The 22,754-nt window shown below is 47.3% G+C and overlaps 4 protein-coding genes across 5 annotated transcripts; 3 read left to right on the forward strand and 1 right to left on the reverse strand.

Moving 5' to 3' along the window:
• LOC8079380 (cytochrome P450 709B2) lies at positions 3,688-5,814 on the forward strand. The gene is made up of 3 exons (XM_002461043.2): positions 3,688-4,173; positions 4,275-4,498; positions 4,639-5,814. The coding sequence occupies exons 1-3, from the start codon at positions 3,900-3,902 to the stop codon at positions 5,683-5,685; spliced, it is 1,545 nt and encodes a 514-aa protein (XP_002461088.1). The 5' UTR covers positions 3,688-3,899; the 3' UTR covers positions 5,686-5,814.
• Positions 8,823-10,916, reverse strand: LOC8079381 (cytochrome P450 709B2). The gene is made up of 2 exons (XM_002463202.2): positions 10,457-10,916; positions 8,823-10,331 (listed from the first exon to the last, which is right to left on the reverse strand). The coding sequence occupies exons 1-2, from the start codon at positions 10,728-10,730 to the stop codon at positions 9,067-9,069; spliced, it is 1,539 nt and encodes a 512-aa protein (XP_002463247.1). The 5' UTR covers positions 10,731-10,916; the 3' UTR covers positions 8,823-9,066.
• LOC8063530 (cytochrome P450 709B2) lies at positions 14,985-17,069 on the forward strand. The gene is made up of 2 exons (XM_002461044.2): positions 14,985-15,453; positions 15,575-17,069. Exons 1-2 carry the CDS (start codon positions 15,180-15,182, stop codon positions 16,837-16,839), a joined length of 1,539 nt encoding a protein of 512 aa, XP_002461089.1. The 5' UTR covers positions 14,985-15,179; the 3' UTR covers positions 16,840-17,069.
• LOC8079382 (cytochrome P450 709B2) lies at positions 19,976-22,419 on the forward strand. 2 transcript variants are annotated; one of them, XM_021452865.1, is made up of 5 exons: positions 19,976-20,171; positions 20,259-20,585; positions 20,693-20,916; positions 21,095-21,730; positions 21,819-22,419. In XM_021452865.1, exons 2-5 carry the CDS (start codon positions 20,312-20,314, stop codon positions 22,254-22,256), a joined length of 1,572 nt encoding a protein of 523 aa, XP_021308540.1. In that variant the 5' UTR covers positions 19,976-20,171; positions 20,259-20,311; the 3' UTR covers positions 22,257-22,419. The 2 variants fall into 2 exon arrangements, with proteins under 2 accessions (XP_021308540.1, XP_002461090.1); XM_002461045.2 differs by having other exon boundaries at positions 19,976-20,585.

Genomic DNA, 22,754 nt, shown 5'->3' on the forward strand with positions numbered 1-22,754 from the left:
CATACTCATTAGATCATGTATAACTTAGTTATAGATTTATTAAGATATAACAAGCATAAACTTGAATAAATCTATAACTAAGTAATACATGATCCAAAGAGTATGAAATTTTTACTACAACTCAATCATAGAATAATTAGCCCACTATATAATTTTCATTCATCACAATTGGACCATAGAAACTATAGCTATAATTAGTCTAATTAATTATAGAAAAGCATAAATCTAAAGCTGCATAAAAAAATTTGTACTAAAACATACTATATTATATATTCAATGTGTAGATGTACGTCCAACAAAATTGAGTTTTCTATTTTATGATTTCTATGTGATTTACTGTGATTTTTCAAAAAATTCAGCCAAAATAAATAAAAAGAAAAAGACAAAACCGCTTTCAAAACCAGGTCAAGGATGTAATGTGCACGGATTTAAAAGTTGAGGGATGTATTTTATCTGGTTTTAGAGTTCAGGGATGAAAATCAGACTTTCGTAAAAGTTGAGGGAGCTAAAGTGGACTTTTTCAATGTATTTTGGAGAACAGGGCGGAGGAGCATATACTAGCATAGGATACCTATTTTCCAATCAGTGGGCCTCCTGACTGGGCTTCAACTTCAACAAGCCGGCCCATCAAGGCCTAGCTTTGAGTGCGTTTTAAAGGTAGAGCTAGAAATCGAGTTGCTCATGAATTGGCTAGATTGGGGTTTTATTGTACTGAGGGGGAAGAGGTTATCTCAAATATACTCCCTGATGGTATTGCTGTAATGGTTTCTAACGATTTGTTAGCAGATGAGTAATGAAAATTCACTCAATTTCAAAAAAAAAGACCTGGAGAACAGAACTACAGAAACAATACACCAGGACAGTTATAAGCAATCATATATATGGACAAGTAAATCTCCCAAATTCTTGTGGTTATGGAATGCTCAACTCTAATGTTCCAGCATACAAGCGTCGAGAGGTGATTTTTATGACGAAGTTCAGTATCCTAGCAGAGAACGCAGTGGTCACAACGCAGGCCAAACAAGCTTCGGACAAATTGCTTTACTAGACGCAGCTGAAGAAGCCCACGGTGTGATGCATGGCCTGAATTCGCGCGTCGCTCGCTTCTCGGTTGCTGCCACTGTCTCATTTCCGGATGTGCAACTTGGATGCCTTTCAATCAGAGTCAGTAATCCATGGTGATGGTGGCCCATCAGAAACTTGCATCATTTCAGGCCTGAAATCTTAGCTTGTGTTGCAAGATGTGCACATGGCACATGCATGGAAGCCAAATGCGGCCTTTCATTCTAAACCCAAGTTCTAGTTTTTGAAGCGTTTTGACCCAAATTTTAGAAGATTTTGGTTGGACCTATGCGCCAAGCATTAATTTTTGACCCTTTACAGGCGGCTAGACCAGGTACTCAGGAATCTACTTGGCAGACTGTAGAGATGGTCGATGATGAAGGTTCATATAAGGCAATAGTTGGTTTAGAGCTTATCTTCCGACTGGATCAAGCTCAATACAGTAGAACCCTATCAGTTGAGGAGACTGAGCTGCGCATGAAACTCAAGCATAAATGTTAGGCTAATCAAGAGCAGGCACGTAGACGTCAGCAGCCCACGGGCATCTACATCTCCAAATTAAATGTTAGTTTAAGTTTTAGGTGTTCAAATGATTAGCCTAATCAAGGTCCTATGGCAGTACCAACCAGCTAATGGTATACTCCGATTCTACAATGATCGAGTCGCGGTTTCTTGTAGCGGACAGCAAAAGGCGAGAGAGAGATATAAAAAGAAGAAGCAGGCGTGTGAACGTGTGCCGCATGCACGAGGAAACGAATTCCAGACGAACAGAAGCTGGAACTCATTGCGAACGTGGCCAAATCGCTCTCCTAGTCCTACCTACTGCCAGTATGCGTTTTGTTTATTAGGAACTCGACGCCAGGCTTCCAAGAGCACAACAGGCCAAGAGTCAAGTGACACGACGGGAGCACGGAAGCGAAACTGAAGGGAACTCTGCTCAGGCAGCTACGAGCCTACGGTACGGGCGTACGCGGCCCCGGAGAGGAGACGGCAGATCAGCTGGCAATTGAACCGTTCAAAACTTGAACGGCACATGCTCTGCCTCGAACAATGCCGTTGAATGCTGAATTAGTCACCCTACAGTTAGGACCCTGCCTTCTTTAGGGCAGGGCCTGTTTGGTTCGTGTTTCGTATAGGAGCCTGGCTCGTACCAAGGAGCCTGGCTGGTTGGAGCCGGACCGATGTCATGCAACTCATTCTGTTTGATTGGTTGCATCAGCTGAGCACATATGAGAAGAGATGTTGTTTGATTGCCCGCATGAACAAATGTTGCATAAGATAAAAAAATATTAAATAATCATCAAAATAATATTTACGTTACATAAATACACTTAATACATCTTATTTATCTTAATATATGTTAATCTTATTTAAAATATACTAATATCACTTAATACATATTAATTATACCGTAATAATGTAATTAGCAAATAAACACTTGTACCCAGCCAGCCAGGCCCGTCAGAAACGCTCGATTCGAGCGTTCTTCGCGAGCCAGGCTCGCGTTGTACGGTTGCATGGCAGCAGCCTGGCCGTGCCGCTTGACCAGGCAACCAAACGCCGGCAAGTTGCATGCGGCGAGCCATGCATGGCGTAATGCAGGCAACCAAACGCCTTCTTATAAACAGCTCCGGCATAACCTTTTCTGAAAAAGTAACTTTATTGAAACCATGTTATTTGATTTTTTTTTGGTAAAATAGATCCTCCGGTCTTTCGAAAAAGAGGTTAAAGAAGTGAAATGTATATAGTGCTCTTACTTATTTGACATTCGTACGTATGATCTATGCCTGATGTCACCTTAGATAACGTGAAGATTAGGAGCAATTCATTACAAATCGAGATGGGATAGGCGGAGGAGCCACATGGAGCAGTTTTTTTTTTTTGACTCCTTCCGCTACACAAAACAGTTTCAACTCCAAGACTACTCTGGCCTAGCATCCATTTTGTACTCAAATGTTTGGCACAGGTGTATAGCCAGTGCTAAAGCCTGAGCTCCAGCGAGAGCCATACCATACATGCACTTGGGATTCCTCTGGAGAGGCTAATAAAGCGCGACTAGTCGCATTGAACCTAGCTCACCTCGCACGTCTTTCTCCTCACGTCACTCCACCTCCTCCCATGCCGTCCCCAACCAGTGGCGGCCACACACTGCCGCGGTGCCGCCCGCCACTCGAGCGAGCCTCCGCCGTGCTCACCCCATGACCTCACCCACCCTAATCCGAGGGTGCCGATCGACGAGAGCTCCGCCAGACACCCTTGCCACTAGCCCTGCGCAACCACCGTCCCCGTCCCCGGCCCCGCCTCACGTTTCCTGCAATTCAGCTTCACCCACGTTTCCTGCTCACGATTTCAACGTTTTCCAGCGATGGTGCCATTGGACATGTGATGATGATGATAATCAGGCACCCGACACGGAATCCTAGGAGCAAAAAAAAAAAGATCCAGCTCAAAGTGACCCGCGAGCGCGACACGGTCGCACTCGCTCGGGGCTAACTTCTTCACCATGGACCACTGCGATGTGGATGGCAGGGCCCCATCGGAGAACGCCCGTCATCATAGGAGCCGGCCACGCGCGCATCATCGCTGATCTCACCCACGCGTGCGGCGCTCCTACCAAGCGTCGTCTCCGGTTCCGGCTCAACGACTGCCGATGCCCGATCCCCGATGGGGTGGGGGAGGTCAAACCGACCAAGAAACGCGTTACAAATACCTGCTCCGCCCCCGCCTCCGCTCACTCACAATTCCACAGGAAACAGACGCGAGCGCAGCTTCGTCAATCGAACTAGCAAGCTGCAGTCTCGTTCCGAAAGGAAATCTCAGTGATCCGAGTGACCGCCATGGATCTGGCCTGGATGGTGGCGGCGGCCGTCGCGTCGGTGCTGGCGTCTTGGGCGTTCAACGCGCTGCTGCACCTCGTCTGGCGCCCCTACGCCATCACCCGGAGCCTCCGCGCGCAGGGCGTCCGCGGGCCGGACTACAGGTTCCTCACCGGGAACCTCGCCGAGATGAAGCGCCTCCGCGCCGATGGCGCCGCCGTCACGCTGGACGTCGGCGACCACGACTTCATCCCCATGGTGCAGCCGCACCACCGCAAGTGGATCTCGCTCTACGGTACGTCCGTGACGCGTCCATCCATCGCTATCTCCTCCTTCGACGCGACGCTCGAGGCTCCATCGATCACGCTGCTGACTGTCATGTTTGCTCTGCTGCAGGCCGGACGTTCGTGTACTGGAACGGCGCGACGCCGAACGTGTGCCTGGCGGACGTGAACGTGGTCAGGCAGGTGCTCTTCGACCGCACCGGGCTCTACCCCAAGAACCTCATGAACCCGCACGTCTCCCGCCTGCTCGGCAAGGGCCTCGTCCTCACCGACGGCGACGACTGGAAGCGCCACCGCAAGGTCGTGCACCCGGCCTTCAACATGGACAAGCTCAAGGTATGTCATGGGTACCGTGTACGCATACGCCTCACTCCGTCACCGTCGTCACTCGCGTGCTGAGTGAGAGATGATATTTTCTCAAGTCAGACGTGTCGGAAGTTATTTTCTGAGCCGTGCGCTTTCACTTGGCATGTCAGATGATGACGGCGACCATGTCCAACTGCGCTCTGTCCATGATGTCCGAGTGGGAGGCGCAGCTTGCCAAGGGCGCCGGCGACGCCGAGGTCGAGCTGAGCACCCGGTTCGAGGAGCTCACCGCCGACGTGATCTCGCACACGGCGTTCGGGAGCAGCTACGAGGACGGGAAACGGGTCTTCCTGGCGCAGAGGGAGCTCCAGTTCCTGGCCTTCTCCACTTTTTTCAACGTCCAGATCCCAGCGCTCAGGTACCTCCCGACCGAGAAGAACCGCAGGACATGGAAGCTGGACAAGCAGGTGCGGGGCATGCTGATGGACATCATCAAGGCACGCGTCGCCAACAAGGACACCGCCGGCTACGGGAACGACCTGCTCGGGCTCATGCTGGAGGCGTGCGCGCCGGAGCACGGCGAGACGCCGGTGCTGAGCATGGATGAGATCATCGACGAGTGCAAGACCTTCTTCTTCGCCGGGCACGACACCACGTCGCACCTGCTCACCTGGGCCGCGTTCCTGCTGAGCACGCATCCGGAGTGGCAGGACAGGCTCCGGGAGGAGGTGCGGCGAGAGTGCGGCGACGAGGTCCCCACCCGCGGGGACGCGCTCAACAAGCTCGCTCTGGTGAACATGTTCCTCCTGGAGACCCTGCGGCTGTACGGCCCGGTGTCCCTGATCCAGAGGAAGGCGGGATCGGACCTCGACCTCGGCGGCATCCGGGTACCTGAGGGCGCTATCTTCACGATCCCTATCGCGACGATCCACCGCGACAAGGAGGTCTGGGGCGACGACGCCGGCGAGTTCAAGCCGGAGAGGTTCGAGAACGGGGTGACGAGGGCGGCCAAGCACCCCAATGCGCTGCTGTCCTTCTCCAGCGGGCCAAGGTCGTGCATCGGTCAGAACTTCGCGATGATCGAGGCTAAGGCTGTGGTCGCCATGATCCTTCAGAGGTTCGCGCTCGAGCTGTCCCCTAAATACGTCCACGCGCCTATGGACGTGATCACTCTGCGGCCCAGACATGGGCTCCCCATGCTCCTCAGGCGCTTGTAGGTTTCAAGGAGCGCGCCAGATATGACAGATTGTATTCCTTCTTTTTTTTGTGTGTGCGAAGAAAAGAAAGTTATGTATTACTCAAAGTTAATGATGTTTATATAATCCCGAGAAACAATTTGCTCAACACACGCAGGCACACTAAAACGCTACATAGTTGCATGCCTATTTCATTTTGTCAGTTGTCAAAGGTACCATGCACCCATCGGCGGTTCCATGCTTCTAACCAATACTTCCGCAAAGAAAATTATGGATCTAGCACATGTGTATTTCTTACCTGCCACGTACACCATAGGAGGATGAGCCATCTTGCCACTATCCAATGATAGAGACGTGAGGACCTGTGTTGGTGCATGCATTCGGCTCTGGCTGCCAAATTTGACTATGAACAAGATTCGGAACATAATCTACGCACTTTAGTTCGTCCGACAAAAACCAAAACCCCTTCATAGCATCTCGTAAAGCTCTAGCATAATTACATCTTACTACTAGAGCATGCATAGTCGATTCATTTTCACGTCCATATATCTCGCACGAATCATTGGCAATGATTTGGCGCCCTTTTTTGTTCACTTGTTTGGTTGAATACTCCCTCTCAGTTGTCTTAAATCAAACTATTTAAACTTTGACTAAATTAAAAAAAAGATCTATAGTATCAAATGAGTACCATTAGATTTGTCATAGAATATATTTTCATAAGATACTTATTTCACGTTATAGATATTGATATTCTTTTCCATAAAATTTGTCAAACTTAAAAAAAAGATTGGCTGACACGAATTTTAGGAATTGAAGTTTTTCAGAGACCGAGGGAGTATAAGGATTTGGGTTGGGATTCTCCAGTAGACCACATCGGGTGCCCCTCTGTGGATGAAGAAAATTGTCGACCATTGTTCTCCTCGTCTAATCTCTTTGCTAGTCCGTAAGCGCTCTTCGTTGAGTACATGCTAGAGTGCTCATAATATCAGGCCATAACATCCAAACACGCCAAAGTCATGTGGCCTAAAATATCTTTAATAACTTCGTCCTTATATATTCTATGCGTAACTCATCGATAAGTTGGGAGACCCATTTCAGCCTTGTATTCATTTATTTAGTATATATTTATATTTACTTTTTATTCTATAGCTATAACCTTGATAATATATGCCCATTTTCTTGCTTGTTGCATGTAATGCAAAAACATAAATAAGGTCTATCTTTAAAATAGGAAGACAAAGAACGTTGTCTCAAGATTTCAACCTACTGGCTTTATTCCCACCAACAACTCTAAAATTTCATTTCTTAAATTCTTACTAAATTGAATACCTATATTGAATTAAAAATATGCACAGTGATATATAACTCCATCCACCAAATATTACGGGGAACTTAGCTAAGAATGACTCGTCAATAAATAATGCAATATCATTAACTTTCTTCTGAAGCCACTCCACGAATCTAGAAATATTATCCATCATATGCTTAGGTGACTTGTAGAAATGGTAGACTTGATGCATACGAGCATTCCAAGCATTATTCGTACCATTGTTCTAACTTCTTACTGGACTCATGTTTCATTGGCTTCAAGTTCTTCCTAGGTTGATTACTGCTAGCTTTGAAAAAAAAAACCAACAAAGTTAGCCATTTGTTGTCTATCAACATTATATCTTTCCTCATTGCACATTATCATAAAAATTCTAGAATGTTCACTTCCCTTTCGGGGGTGTTGTAGCTGATTTTGAAGTGTTGTACTGAACTGCCAACGAAATCATAGTGAAGTGCCTAAGGAAGTCTTTAGAAATGGAAAGCTCTAAGTGCCTTCAGCTCAGCACTCATAGCCTGAGGTAAGTATCTTTATAATGAGAGGTCAACATAGGTCTTAGATGAGCTCCTTAAATTCTCCTCAAGCGAGTTTGTCAAAACTTCATAGTACTCAACTTCAGCATCTTTCTTATCAAGAAATTCTCTCCATATACCAATAGGGATCGATGAATAAGGATCATATGATCAAACTTAGTTGTGACTAAAGTGATCTAACGTAGGCTTAATATATGACGCAACTTTGCTTTAGAATTTTGCTAGATCTAAGAGGCACTAGTACGAGCATAAAACAGGTATCTAAAATATAAACACATGACCTCTTATTCACATGTTAAGTTAAAATTCTAATGCTCATTTAATTTTTTATATAGAATTTTCATTTTATATTTATTTAAAGTAGATCTATGTCCTCAGCTGCACTTTTAGTTAATATAGAGCATAAATAGCATTTCGGCATAAACCATGACTCTCAAAATGTTGAATTACCTTTGTCAACAAATTACATGCATAGTAGTATTATTTTATAAAAGATGGAGTGTTCAATGTTTTACAATTAAATCACATCATTGATATGTTATAATATTTTTAGTCAAAAATGTATAAAATCATCTAAAATATCGACTTATAAAGTGTAGCCAAGTGTATTGATATAATTTAAGATAATTGTCACATTTGTTGCTACTTGCCATGTTGTATATATTTCAAAATAGTTGAGGTTAGTAATTTATATATGCAAACTTAGGGACTTTACTTTAAATTCTCTCATAATGACAGAGGTAGATAATTTTAGTGTAGATTTAGAGGTAACGTTATATATTTTTCATGATGACATATTATTATTGGATCTATTATAAAAGATCCAATATAATGCCTATTATCAACAATGATGATGATAAAGTCTACCAAGCAATGGCTATTTTTTTGTTATTATGAGATTTTATACCATTAATCTTTTTTCAAAATGCATCTTGTGTTGAAGGCACCGCTAACATTAAGATACTTGGATCGTTGGTTCACGACGCAATGGCAAAGGCCATTGGTTGGGGGACTCCCACCCAGGGTTCAAATCCTGTGTGCGGCACTTTATTCTGGATTTATTCCATGATTTTCTAGCGCTATGGATTAAGTGGTAGGCGACGTGCCCGTCGACAGCGAGGCGCCTGTGGTGACTTCGTGAACTTCAAGATTTGCCGGCTCAGTCTTTTGAAGATGCTCGTAGGGGTGGGGTTTGTGTACGTGTGTTCATAGGGGTGAGTGTGCGTGTATGTTGAGTGTCTACTGTGTAATCTCAAAAAAAAGATTGGTCAATCTCAGTAATAAATTTTTTCGAAAGGTGGCAAAGAAATTTACCGGATTTTTATTAGACGAGTAAAAAAGTAAAAATAAAATAAAAATTACAGGTATCTGAATCTAGCTAAACATTTACATATATGGTGGAATTGGTGTATACCATACACCAAGACAGAAAAAAGTGGGGCATACATTATGTAGGGTACATTGATACAAGTAGCAAAAGGAAAGGAAATATAACAAACAAATACAGTATTCCTATGTCACATCGTGAGCGCACCATCAAACCTACAGGCGCTTGAGGAGCATGGGGAGCCCGTGCCTTGGGCGCAGGGTGATCACGTCCATGGGCGCGTGGACGTATTTGGGGGACAGCTCGAGCGCGAACCTCTGCAGGATCATGGCGACCACAGCCTTAGCCTCGATCATCGCGAAGTTCTGACCGATGCACGACCTTGGCCCGCTGGAGAAGGACAGCAGCGCATTGGGGTGCTTGGCCGCCCTCGTCACCCCGTTCTCGAACCTCTCCGGCTTGAACTCGCCGGCGTCGTCGCCCCAGACCTCCTTGTCGCGGTGGATCGTCGCGATTGGGATGGTCAGGATCGCGCCCTCGGGTACCCGGATGCCGCCAAGATCGAGGTCCGATCCCGCCTTCCTCTGGATCAGGGACACCGGGCCGTACAGCCGCAGCGTCTCCAGGAGGAACATGTTGACGAGCTTCAACTTGTTGAGCGCGTCGCCGGTGGGGACCTCGTCGCCGCACTCCCGCCGGACCTCCTCCCGGAGCCTGTCCTGCCACTCCGGGTGCGTGCTCAGAAGGAACGAGGCCCAGGTGAGCAAGTGCGACGTGGTGTCGTGCCCGGCGAAGAAGAATGTCTTGCACTCGTCGATGATCTCGTCCATGCTCAGCACCGGCGTCTCGCCGTGCTCCGGCGCGCACGCCTCCAGCATGAGCCCGAGCAGGTCGTTCCCGTAGCCGGCGGTGTCCTTGCTGGCGAGGCGGGTCTTGATGATGTCCATGAGCATGCCCCTCACCTGCCTGTCCAGCTTCCGTGTCTTGAGGTTCTTCTCGGTTGGAAGGTACCTGAACACCGGGATCTGGACATTGAAAACGGTCGAGAAGGCGATGTACTGGAGCTCCCTCTGCGCCAGAAACACCTGTTTCCCCTCGTTGTAGCTGCTCCCGAACGCAGTGTGCGAGATGACATCGGCGGTGAGCTCCTCGAACCGGCTGCTCAGCTCGACCTCCACTTCACCGCCCTTCGCGAGCTGTGCCTCCCACTCGGACATCATGGAGCGAGCACAGTCGGACATGGTGACCGTCATCATCTTGAGCTTGTCCATGTTGAAAGCCGGGTGCACGACCTTGCGGTGGCGCTTCCAGTCGTCGCCGTCGGTGAGGACGAAGCCCTTGCCGAGGAGGCGGGAGACGTGCGGGTTCATGAGGTTCTTGGGGTAGAGGCCGGTGCGGTCGAAGAGCACCTGCCTGACCACGTTGACGTCCGCCACGCACACGTTCGGCCTCGCGCCGGTCCAGTACACGAACGTCCGTCCTGCAGCCACGCACACAGCCTCGTAAGTAAGAAACACAACAACAACAATCCTACCAAGAAAGCGTTGGAGCGCCGACGACGGAGGACGCAATACGCCAGCCACCAGGTGTGTGACGACGACGTACCGTAGAGCGCGATCCACTTGCGCAGATGCGGCTGCACCATGGGGATGAAGTCATGGTCGTCGACGTCCAGCGTGACGGCGGCGCCCTCGGCGCGGAGCCGCTTGATCTCGCCGAGGCTCCCGGTGAAGAACCTGTAGTCCGGCCCGCGGACGCCCTGCGCGCGGAGGCTCCGGGTGATGGCGTAGGGGCGCCAGACGAGGTGCACCAGCGCGTTGAACGCCCACGACGCCAGCACCGACGCGACGGCCGCCGCCACCATCCACGCCAGATCCATGGCTCGCGGTCACTGCCGAGGCGCTGCCTCTCAGTCAGATCGATGGGGTCTGCACGTGCGGCCGAGTAGGAAATCTTCTGCTAGATGGCTTTGTGTTTTCTCGCTAAACAAAGCTGGTTTTGCCGCTGACACTCGAATTGGAGGTGAGGTTGTTTGTGTGGAATGGATGCTGAGGCTAGTGCCTAGTGGTGTCTGCTGCTATTTATACGGTGTTTGTGGGTTTGACCTTTGACGTTCTAGTCGCCGAGCAGCAAACTGGTGGGCACGGCACGCGGGAGTTGTATGCTGAGATCAGTGATGATGTCACTCAGTCTTTGTCTGGATGTGTACCAGCTTTTGTGGTGTAAACGGTGTGTTTGTTGCAACTTGCAAGAGAGTGATGGGAGAAGCCGCGTCGGTCGCCCTTGCGGTTTCTGGAAGACCAAGCCGTCCCAAATGGTGTTCTTAGTTTAATTTTACTATCTTATTAGATTGTCTCGTCACATTTCAGCTTCGTTATATTTAAAATTATACGAAACGTGCAAACACTTAAAGTTCACAGCGTATTATACTTGAAGCAGATAAAACAACACGCGCAAGTAGTATGAGCTGTCTTTTGTCGAAACGTTCGAAGGACAAAGGAAGCTACTTGCGTCTTCGTTTATTAATTTTTTGAACAAGTGTTCGTTTATTATTCGAGGCAACAACACTGGCCCCAGGGCCATATAGCATTTTGTTTATCTAACTAGTACTAGTGGTTGTAAGTTAGTTTTATAATCATTGTTTCAATAAATTACTTGATAGAGTAACTTCTCTTATCTGTTTAAATTGGCTTTAATTGAGCAACTAAGGCCTTATTTAGTTCTAAAAAATTTTGCAAAATTTTTTCAGATTTTTCGACATATCGAATTTTGCGGCACATGTATAGAGTATTAAATATAGATAAAAACAATAACTAATTACACCATTTGCTTGTAATTTGCGAGATGAATTTTTTGAGCTTAGTTAGTCCATGATTAGATAATATTTGTCAAATTGTCAAAAATTTTAGAACTAAACAAGGCCTAATTGAAGTGGTCTCTTTCTCTTCCTCTTTTGTTATAATAAAAAGCTATCCGCCCTAGCTATTTCTCCGGAGCCATCTTGTTTGGTTTTCTTTAGAAAAGAAACAGTTCTACTGATTACTGTTGTCGATGACGTCGTATACAAAGCCAATGGACTATGGGCTACATCAAAAATCTTTTTAGATTTTGATACTGTAGTACTTTCGTTTTTATTTGACAAATATTGTGTAATTAAAGACTAACTAGACATTGTCCAATTAAGGACTAACTAAGTTTAAAAGATTCATCTCGCGATTTATAGGTAAATTATGCAATTAGTTATTTTTTATTTATATTTAATACTCTATGCATATGGCGCAAGATTTGATGTGACGAGAAATCTTGTAAATTTTTTGGTTTTTAAATGCATCTAAACAGACCCTGTTTTCTTTTAGAAAGTTCTAGGATTATTTTTTTTAGCGCGTGTGAGGCTTATATGGCGATTATATTGATTCATTATCAGTACTCCGTATGTAAAAATGGCGCGCTTGGATCTTGGACCCGCACTCACTGGTGAGTGGTGACATCAGAACCTTAGGTCAGCAGGCAAGGGGTTCACGTCGCAATAGCAAAGGCCATTGGTTGGGGGGCTCCCACCCAGGATTCAAATTCTGGGTGCGGTACTTTATTCTGAATTTATTTCAGGATTTTCCGGCGCTATGCATTAAGTGGTAGGCGACGTGCCCGTCGACAGCGAGACGCCTGTGGTGACTTCGTGAACTTCAAGATTTGCCTGCTCAGTCCTTCGAAGGTGCTCATAGGGGTAGGGTTTGCGTACGTGTGTTCATAGGAGTGAGTGTGCGTGCGTGTTGAGTGTCTGCGTTGTACTGTGTAATCTCAAAAAAAGAACCTTAGGTCAACGGCATTGTATTTGGGCCTTCTTTAGTTTCAAAATTTTTTGCAAAAGGATACTGTAGCACTTCCGTTTGTATTTTACAAATATTATTTAATTATAATTAGGTTCAAAAGATTGGTCTTGCAAATTATAAGTAAACTATGTAATTAGTTATTTTTTTATCTATATTTGATACTTCATATATGCACCATAAGATTCGATGTGACGGGTAATCTAAATTTGAAGAAGGCGAGTGCATGCACACCTGTGCAGTTGTAGTCGCGTTCAGCTGTACTCTTGTCTCTATCCCGTACTCCCGTTTATATTACTCGTCACATCAAATATTACGGTACATGTATAGAATATTAAATATAGATAAAATAAATAACTAATTACATAGTTTACCTCTAATTTGAGAGACGGATCTTTTGAGTTTAATTAGTCTATAATTAAATAATATTTGTCAAATACAAACGAAAATGTATAATATCTATTTAAAAAAATAAAACGAAACAAGGCCCTAGAAACAAATATCCGTCTAACAAAAAAGAGCATAAGATTCTTGAAAAATCCAAGGAGACAGGAGACATGTCACGCGACACAACTCAGCATCGCCTTTGATGATTATTCTGTTATTTTAGTTCTGTTTTTTCTTTCTAGTTGGGTGGATACATAGGCACCACCAACGTAGTATAGGCTAACAAAGCTGTTACTGTTAGCCTCATCGATACACATAAGCAAACTGTAGAGAGAACTCTCAATGTAGGCCTTGTTTAGTTTCAAAAGATTTTATAAAAAAATTATATTCTTCGTCATATCGAATCTTGTAGCTCATGTATGGAATATTAAATATAAATATAAATAATAAATAATTATACAGTTTGTCTATAATTTGCTAGACGAATTTATTGAGCCTAGTTAGTCTATGATTAGATAATATTTACTAAATACAAACAAAAATACTGCCATATCTATTTTTTTTAAAAAATTGAAACTAAGACCATAGACACACACACACACACTCTATTGCAACTTTAAAATAGTCCTGCAGCTTTTTCAGATGACGTGCAGGTAACAGGGGACACTATCCTTTCTTTGTAACGCTAGATTAAGGTCTTGTTTAGTTCCTAAAAATTTAAATAAAAAATAATTAATTATATAATTTATCTATAGTTTACAAAATAAATTTTTTAAATCTAATTAGTTTATAATTAGATAATAATTATAAAAGATAAATAAAAATGCTACAGTAGTGAAAAGTTAAAATTTTTCTTCAATTAAATAAAGCCTGAGCGATGGCCTCAACTTTTCCTCCTATGCGGACCCTTCTGAAAACTGCGAGATCACTGTTTGCTTTTGGGTTGTGACATGGAACAATCAGTGGTAGAAAACTTGGGGTAGCACGCGTTGGGAAAGCCCTAATCTGTGCATAGGGCCGACTCAAGAAATTTAGAGCCCAAGTGCGAACAATAATTTGGGCTTTCATGTTCATTAGGGCTGGGATGCATACAGTACTACTCGTTCGAACGGTCCTGCTCGTTCAAAACACTCCTGTAGTCGCCTTCAGCTGTCCTAGTCTCTGTCCTGTGTTAGTCTCTCCCGTACTAGTCTCTGTCCTGTATTTCCCGTCCTTCTAGAAACAAATATCGGCATCGGCTTGACAAAAAAAAAAGAGATCATAATTAAGATTCTTGAAAATCCAAGGACGCGTCAACGGGAAAAGGACTCGGGCCTTGTTTACTTCCCAAATTTTTTTAGTAAATTTTAATATTTTCGTTTTTATTTGACAAACATTATCCAATCATAAAGTAATTAGGCTTAAAAGATTCGTCTCATAATTTATAGAGAAACTGTATAATTAGTTTTTATTTTTATCTATATTTAATACTCGATGCATATGCCGTAAGATTTGATGTGACAAAATCTTAAAAAATTTTAGTTTTTTTTAGCGAACTAAAAAGGCCTCAGCTATGGGCCAGTGCTGTTGCCTCGACTAGTTAACGACACGCAAACTGCAAGCAGGTCCCTCTATCCCTCAGAACGTGCTCGTGTTGTTGTATAGTACGAGTACGTACTGCTCAAAAGTACACTCCTCTGTTAGTATATCATTTCGTAACAACCTTCCAGAAACCGGCGGAAGATCGACGCGGCTTTCCATGTCGATGTGGACATCAATCATGCGGTCCTGCTCCTGCAAGCGAAACCCCGCGTTCCCACCTGCAATATATGCTGGCATCACAGCTGATCTCACCGTCCCCGACAACCCACCAAGCGCCCCGGCGACGAGAACGTCAAACGGCAGGCCACAAAAACACGGTATAAATAGCACCCTCCACCCTCAGCAAGTCAGCACTCATTCCACACAAACAACCTCACCTCCCGATCAAGTGTCAACGGCAAAACCAGCTTTCTTTCAATTTCAACCCCAGCAAGAAAACACAAAGCCATCTAGCAGAAGATTTCCTACACGGCCGCACGTGCAGACCCCATCGATCTGACTGAGAGGCAGCGCCTCGGCAGTGACCGCGAGCCATGGATCTGGCCTGGATGGTGGCGGCGGCAGTCGCGGCGGTGCTGGCGTCGTGGGCGTTCAACGCGCTGGTGCACCTCGTCTGGCGCCCCTACGCCATCACCCGGAGCCTCCGCGCGCAGGGCGTCCGCGGGCCGGACTACAGGTTCTTCACCGGGAGCCTCGGCGAGATCAAGCGGCTCCGCGGCGAGGGCGCCGCCGTCACGCTGGACGTCGACGACCACGACTTCATCCCCATGGTGCAGCCGCATCTGCGCAAGTGGATCGCGCTCTACGGTACGTCGTCGCCACACACCTGGTGGCTGGCGTATTGCGTCCTTAGCTTCGTCGGAGCTCGAACGCTTTCTTGGTAGGATTGTTGTGTTTCTTACTTACGAGGCTGTGTGCGTGGCTGCAGGACGGACGTTCGTGTACTGGACCGCCGCGAGGCCGAACGTGTGCGTGGCGGACGTGAACGTGGTGAGGCAGGTGCTCTTCGACCGCACCGGGCTCTACCCCAAGAACCTCATGAACCCGCACGTCTCCCGCCTGCTCGGCAAGGGCCTCGTCCTCACCGACGGCGACGACTGGAAGCGCCACCGCAAGGTCGTGCACCCGGCTTTCAACATGGACAAGCTCAAGATGATGACGGTCACCATGTCCGACTGTGCTCGCTCCATGATGTCCGAGTGGGAGGCACAGCTCGCGAAGGGCGGTGAAGTGGAGGTCGAGCTGAGCAGCCGGTTTGAGGAGCTCACCGCCGACGTGATCTCGCACACGGCGTTCGGAAGCAGCTACAACGAGGGGAAACAGGTGTTTCTGGCGCAGAGGGAGCTCCAGTACATCGCCTTCTCGACCGTTTTCAATGTCCAGATCCCAGCTCTCAAGTACCTTCCAACCGAGAAGAACCTCAAGACACGGAAGCTGGACAGGCAGGTGAGGGGCATGCTCATGGACATCATCAAGGCTCGCCTCACCAGCAAGGACACCGCCGGCTACGGGAACGACCTGCTCGGGCTCATGCTGGAAGCGTGCGCTCCGGAGCACGGCGAGACGCCGGTGCTGAGCATGGACGAGATCATCGACGAGTGCAAGACCTTCTTCTTCGCCGGGCATGACACCACGTCGCACTTGCTCACCTGGGCCTCCTTCCTTCTGAGCACGCACCCGGAGTGGCAGGACAGGCTCCGGGAGGAGGTCCGGCGGGAATGCGGCGACGAGGTCCCCACCGGCGACGCGCTCAACAAGTTGAAGCTCGTCAACATGTTCCTCCTGGAGACGCTGCGGCTGTACGGCCCGGTGTCCCTGATCCAGAGGAAGGCGGGATCGGACCTCGATCTTGGCGGCATCCGGGTACCCGAGGGCGCGATCCTGACCATCCCAATCGCGACGATCCACCGCGACAAGGAGGTCTGGGGCGACGACGCCGGCGAGTTCAAGCCGGAGAGGTTCGAGAACGGGGTGACGAGGGCGGCCAAGCACCCCAATGCGCTGCTGTCCTTCTCCAGCGGGCCAAGGTCGTGCATCGGTCAGAACTTCGCGATGATCGAGGCTAAGGCTGTGGTCGCCATGATCCTGCAGAGGTTCGCGCTCGAGCTGTCCCCCAAATACGTCCACGCGCCCATGGACGTGATCACCCTGCGCCCAAGGCACGGGCTCCCCATGCTCCTCAAGCGCTTGTAGGTGCAATTGAGAGTACGACTAGAGTCGCATTCATAGTGCCAGACTACCAGTGTCGCATATTCCATTTTATAGTATTTTTTTGTACACCAGATAATGTTACTTTTGACCGTCTACTTAAAACTCATGGGTGTTCTGAAGCTATTAGCACCCGGGCGCGTTTGAGTTGTCCAGGGCACGGGATATAGGGAATTAGGGGAAAAAAATATTGTTCTATGGAATCCGATAAACAATTCTTTAGAGCTTCAGATTAGAAATCAGAAATGCATCACAAATTTGACAGCAGAACCGCAGAACATAACAAGGCATGATACAAGATCCTTTGGGCTTTTTTTTGGCCTATTAAGAACAAAATTCAAAATAGAGAATAACCATCATTTTGCCAGAAAATTTGCATGGTGATTTGTTCTATTATGTAAAATGATGAACCAAAACTCAAAATATTTTGGAATAGAAGGGGAACTCAACACCCCCTGGTTCAACAAATGCGAACAGGCAGACATCAAGAGAAAAATGGTACAAATATATCCTCATTTTTCTTTTTTTTCTCTATGCGTAAATTATATTTTAGTTTCAAATTTTGTGAGGTGATAGAGGACATTGTATTTTGTGTTATAAAAATGCACTATAATTTTTTCATCATTATGTTTTATATGATATTGTATCTCTAGTGTTAATTTATTGTTAAATTTCCTAAGCTATCAATATTTTGGTAAAAAGTTAGGATATATTTTTTTCTAACATAACTTATGATGTTCTCCATAATATCACAAAAGTTGATATTAAAACTTAATTAATATTTGGAAAAACAAAAATAACAAATCGTGTTAAGGGGTAAACTAGACCAGCTGAAATAGTTGGAGGGAGTAAATTGAACCAAATATAACTCTAGGTGGTAATCTGGACATATGTCAAACTTGAGGGGAGTAATTTAGACTTTTCCAAAGTTTAACCAAATTCATATAATAAAATAATAGTATTTAAGAACCAAGTAAGTATCATTATATTCTTCATTAATTAAATTTTTAGATCATACCTATGTGATATCATAAATATTTGTAATTCTCTCAGTAATTTCGGTCAAACTTAATATATTATTACTCTCCAAGAATATTGAAATGACTTATAATTTGGAAAGGGGGAAGTATATGAATGCTAGGATTACACTACACCGTTCATATATAATTCACACATTGCAGCAACAGAACCAGATAAAAATCGATCATAACTGGCAATCAAGTTCATAGTCACCAAATATAGTTCATAAAGTTGGCATAACCATATCAAGGCTCAATCAACCAGCAAATCTTCACACCCGGAGTATAGTCAAGGTCAAACACTATGAACTGTTCTTGGAAACTTACCCGGAGCCTCTATAATCGATATGCGGTGTGCTAAATCGTCGAGAATCTTAGGTGCTATTTGGTTTAGGACCAAAGACGGTAATTGCAAATTGGCAATGCAACCAAGAAAGAATGCTATCCATTACACTGTAATATAGAAAACAACATTTGTTTGGTAAGTTTCCTGCGGAGTGAATATTGCGACCACACAACTTAACATTCAGATGACATTGTGTTACAATCCTAGATAGCTGAATGGAGTTTGGGAGGAAAACATAGCAAGAAATTAGGGAGACACAGAGAAGGATCTCGGCTGAATCCTGAGGGAGGGAGGAGTTCATAGATTGAAGAATCAGAGTATCTGTTTTTGCATACTTCACTTACAAGCGACAGGGTGGCTTATAACCACACAACCTGGAGTGCCAACACACACCCAGACAGGGTGGCTTATAACTGCACACCCTGGAGTCTTTGGTTTGCTCGGTTTTACTGGAAACTGGAAACAAAAAACCAAACTTACCTATTTCCTGTTATGTGACAAACTAATCGTTAGCCAAGCTGGCAAGAGCAGCACAAGCGTATGGCTCCTTGGAGGCTGTGGGGGCGACATGGCTCTTCGAAGGTAGCAAGCGACTGCCAAGGGGAGGGGGGGCTCTGTGTTGTGGTAAAGCGACTCCTTAGGGGTAACGTGCGGCTAGTGGGGGTGAACCTGCGCTGACGTGAGGTGGTGGCGTGACCCTTGGCGGTGGTCAACAGGGCGTGACTCCTTCGATCTCAGTGTTGCTGCAGGGCACCTCTCCTGTGTGAGTGGCGAGCGATATAATAAGAACTCGTTCGATTAGCATTTCTACTTAAAAAAGCCTGATACATTTCCAGCATAGTACAAAATATTGAATGGTTCGAGCCTCGAAATAGTTCCAAGCCATTCGGCCCAAAAACAAACGGGCCCTAATTCTCGGTTTGCAAAGTTTGAGCCTTGTTTAGTTGCCAAAAAATTTTAGGAAATGTACTGTAGCATTTTCGTTTGTATTTGACAAATATTGTTCAATTATGAAGTAATTAGACTCATAAGATTCGTCTCGCAAATTATAGATAAATTGTACAATTAATTTTTATTTTGTTTATATTTAATACTCCATGCATACGTCATAAAATTAGATGTGATGGACAATCTTGAAATTTTTTAGCACCCTTTTGGAAACTAAACAAGGCCAACCGGAAAAAAAAAATTCCAACACCGAAGTTGTCGGTTTCATGACAAACCAATGTGCTTAATTCTAAAAAAAACCAAAACATCGCCCAAATGAAACACGTGTCTACGGATATGTTTTTAAAAGCAGCTTCTTTTAATCTTTTTTTTTCTCATGGCTCGAGGTTCCGTTTGATCAGAGGATATATTGTGCCTGGCTGCCTGCGTCTCTACGGAACCGGAGGCATGAGAAAAAACGGAACCGGTCACCATTTAATTTCACGCTGTCCAGTTGACATCTCGGCACACCACCTGTCCGGACAGGATCCTCTCCGTGGTGTGATCGAGCCCATGATGCCATAATAAAATACTGTAGCGTGCAATGTTGCCATAGACCATAGTTCCCCGTTACGTGTTCACTTCCGTCACCGGTCACCTCACCTTCCATAATCCATAATCTTAAGGAGCAACAATCATCTTCCCTGTAACGCCACGGAGCAAGCAAGTCTGACTAGGCTGGTTGACGGGGTAGGCACTAGGCAGCAGCCGGCCGGGTAGGTCGATCGCGTGCATGCACCGCCGTTGTTGGGATCCTCACGTACGCGTGTCTGTCCCACGCGACGCCCTCAGAGCCATCAGCCATGGCGTAATCCCAGACGAACGCGCCAGCCCAAGTTTGCAGCTGGTCCTGCTCCTACGAATTGAACTAGACGACTAGTGCAAACGACGTACAGTATAAATTAATGGTCCCGAACTATCAGATTTTGATACAAGAACCTCCGGTCCGGACAAGCTAGCGCATGGTAACGTGGTTGGACCTGACCATCTCATCTCATCTCATCTCATCTCATCTCATCTCATCTCATCTCATCCGTGAATCCGTCCGTCAGCGAGGCGCATCAGCCAGCGCCGTCGTCGTCGTCGTGTCCCCCGCGGCGGTGATATGGAGTACGGGTGGCTGCTGTCCGCGGCGCTCGCGGCGGCGCTGGCCTCGTGGGCGTTCGACGCGCTGGTGCGCCTCGTGTGGCGGCCGCGCGCGCTGGCTCGGAGCCTCCGGGCGCAGGGCGTGCGCGGACCCCCGTACCGCTTCTTCCACGGCAACCTCGGCGACATCAGGCGGCTCCGCGCGGCGGGCGCCGGCATCAGGCTTGACGTCGCCGACCACGACTTCACTCCCATCGCGCAGCCGCAGTTCCGGGAATGGATCCCCCTCTACGGTTCGTAATCCTACCACCATTTCCACACATTCTCAGTGTCGCGTTCTCAGGGTCGGTCCGCTTGGCCTGACGCCGACATGCCGTCGTGATGATCGAGCTGCATGCAGGGCGCGTGTTCCTGTACTGGTTCGGCTCCACGCCCAACATCTGCGTGGCGGACTACGCCATGGCGAAGCAGCTGCTGGCGGAACGGACGGGGATCTTCGCCAAGAACCGCTCCAACGCCAACCTGCTCCGGCTTCTCGGCGAGGGGCTCGTGCTGGCCAACGGCGACGACTGGCACCGCCACAAGAAGGTGGTGCACCCGGCCTTCAACACCGACAAGCTCAAGGTACGCAGACGGACGGACGCCGGCGCCGGGTCGGGGCGACGGCGACGTACGCCATGGATAATTGGCACCGATACTCAACTTTTGCTAGTTATTGGCTCCACGTGCTTGTCATTGTAGTCCCTAGGCACATCACAAGGGCTATTGAATTTGCGCTGAAAATGAAACCTTCCCAAATCAGATGATGACAGCGACCATGGCGGATTGCGCCCTGTCGATGGTGACCAGCTGGGAGGCTCAGTTGGCGAATCAGCAGAAGGAGCGCGTTACGATCGAGCTGAGCGACCAGTTCGAGGAGCTCACCGCCGACGTCATCTCCCACACGGCGTTCGGGAGCAGCTACAAGGAAGGGAAACGAGTGTTCCAGGCACTCAAGGAGCTGCAGTTCATCGCCTTCTCCACGCTTTTCAATGTTCATATCCCAGGGTTCAGGTATCTTCCAACGAAAAAGAACATGCGTGTGTGGAAGCTGGACAAGGAGGTGAGGAGCACGCTGACGGGGATCATCGAGAACCGGCTCGCCGCCAAGGACAAGGCCGGGTACGGAAACGACCTCCTAGGGCTCATGCTGGAGGCCTGCGCGCCGGAGCACGGCGGCGACCAGCTCCTGAGCATGGACGAGATCATCGACGAGTGCAAGACGTTCTTCTTCGCGGGGCAGGAGACCACCTCGCACCTGCTCACCTGGGTCATGTTCCTGCTCAGCACGCACCCGGAGTGGCAGGACAAGCTCCGGGCCGAGGTGCTCAGGGAGTGCGGCGGCGGCAGGGACCGCCGCCGGGCTCCCACCCACGACATGCTCAGCAAGCTCAAGCTGGTATGTTTGTCGTCTTGTTGGCGTTTGTCTCGTCGTCTTGTTGGCGTGCTTCCGTCCCACTCACGAGTCATGACGTACGTGCCCGCAGATGAACCTGTTCATCCTGGAGACGCTGAGGCTGTACAGCCCGGTCCCGCTGATCCGGCGGCGGACGCGGTGCCCGGTGGAGCTGGGCGGCGTGGTGGTGCCGGCGGACGCGCTCCTGACGCTGCCGATCGCGACGATGCACCGCGACAGGGAGGTGTGGGGCGACGACGCCGGCGAGTTCAACCCGCTGCGGTTCGACGCCGGCACCACCAAGGCGGCGCCCAAGAACCTGAGCGCGATGCTGGCCTTCTCCAGCGGGCCGAGGAACTGCATCGGCCAGAACTTCGCCATGGTCGAGTCAAGGGCCGTGGTCGCCGCGGTGCTGCAGCGGTTCAAGCTCACGCTGTCGCCGGAGTACGTGCACGCGCCGACCGACGTCATCACGCTGCGCCCCAAGTACGGGCTCCCCATGATCGTCACGAGTGTTGATGATGCGTAGCGCGAGATGATCTACTATGTAACACTGGGCTGTACATTATCAAATTAGTGAGCGAAGACTAATTACCTGTTTACTAGTTCGCCTTTGCCATGAATAAATACATTAGCACAATCTTGTTGTAAGATTACGACGACAATGCCACAACGGCTCTCGTTTGACTTCATCATTTTCGTATGCAACTTGGGTGCGACATTGCGCGCTGAGGGCACTCACAATACAAAAACTCTAACACTTCTCTATATAGATATTAATTACACTACCACGTAGACAATTTAATGATGTGTTAAGCAAATTAATGAAGAGAGAAGAAAAATTCAACAAATCGTTTGGTTCCTCTTGCTAAATTTTAGCTAGCTAAACTTTAGTCACTTTAGTAACTAAAGTTCTAAACATATTAACTAAAAAGAGCTAAATAGTTTAGTTCCATTAGTCATGCGAGAGTAGCTAAAATAATTTTAGCTAGCTAAAATTTAGCAAGAGAAATCAAACAGGCCCTGA

Source organism: Sorghum bicolor, chromosome 2 (genome assembly GCF_000003195.3).
Source record: "Sorghum bicolor cultivar BTx623 chromosome 2, Sorghum_bicolor_NCBIv3, whole genome shotgun sequence".
NCBI lineage: Eukaryota > Viridiplantae > Streptophyta > Magnoliopsida > Poales > Poaceae > Sorghum > Sorghum bicolor.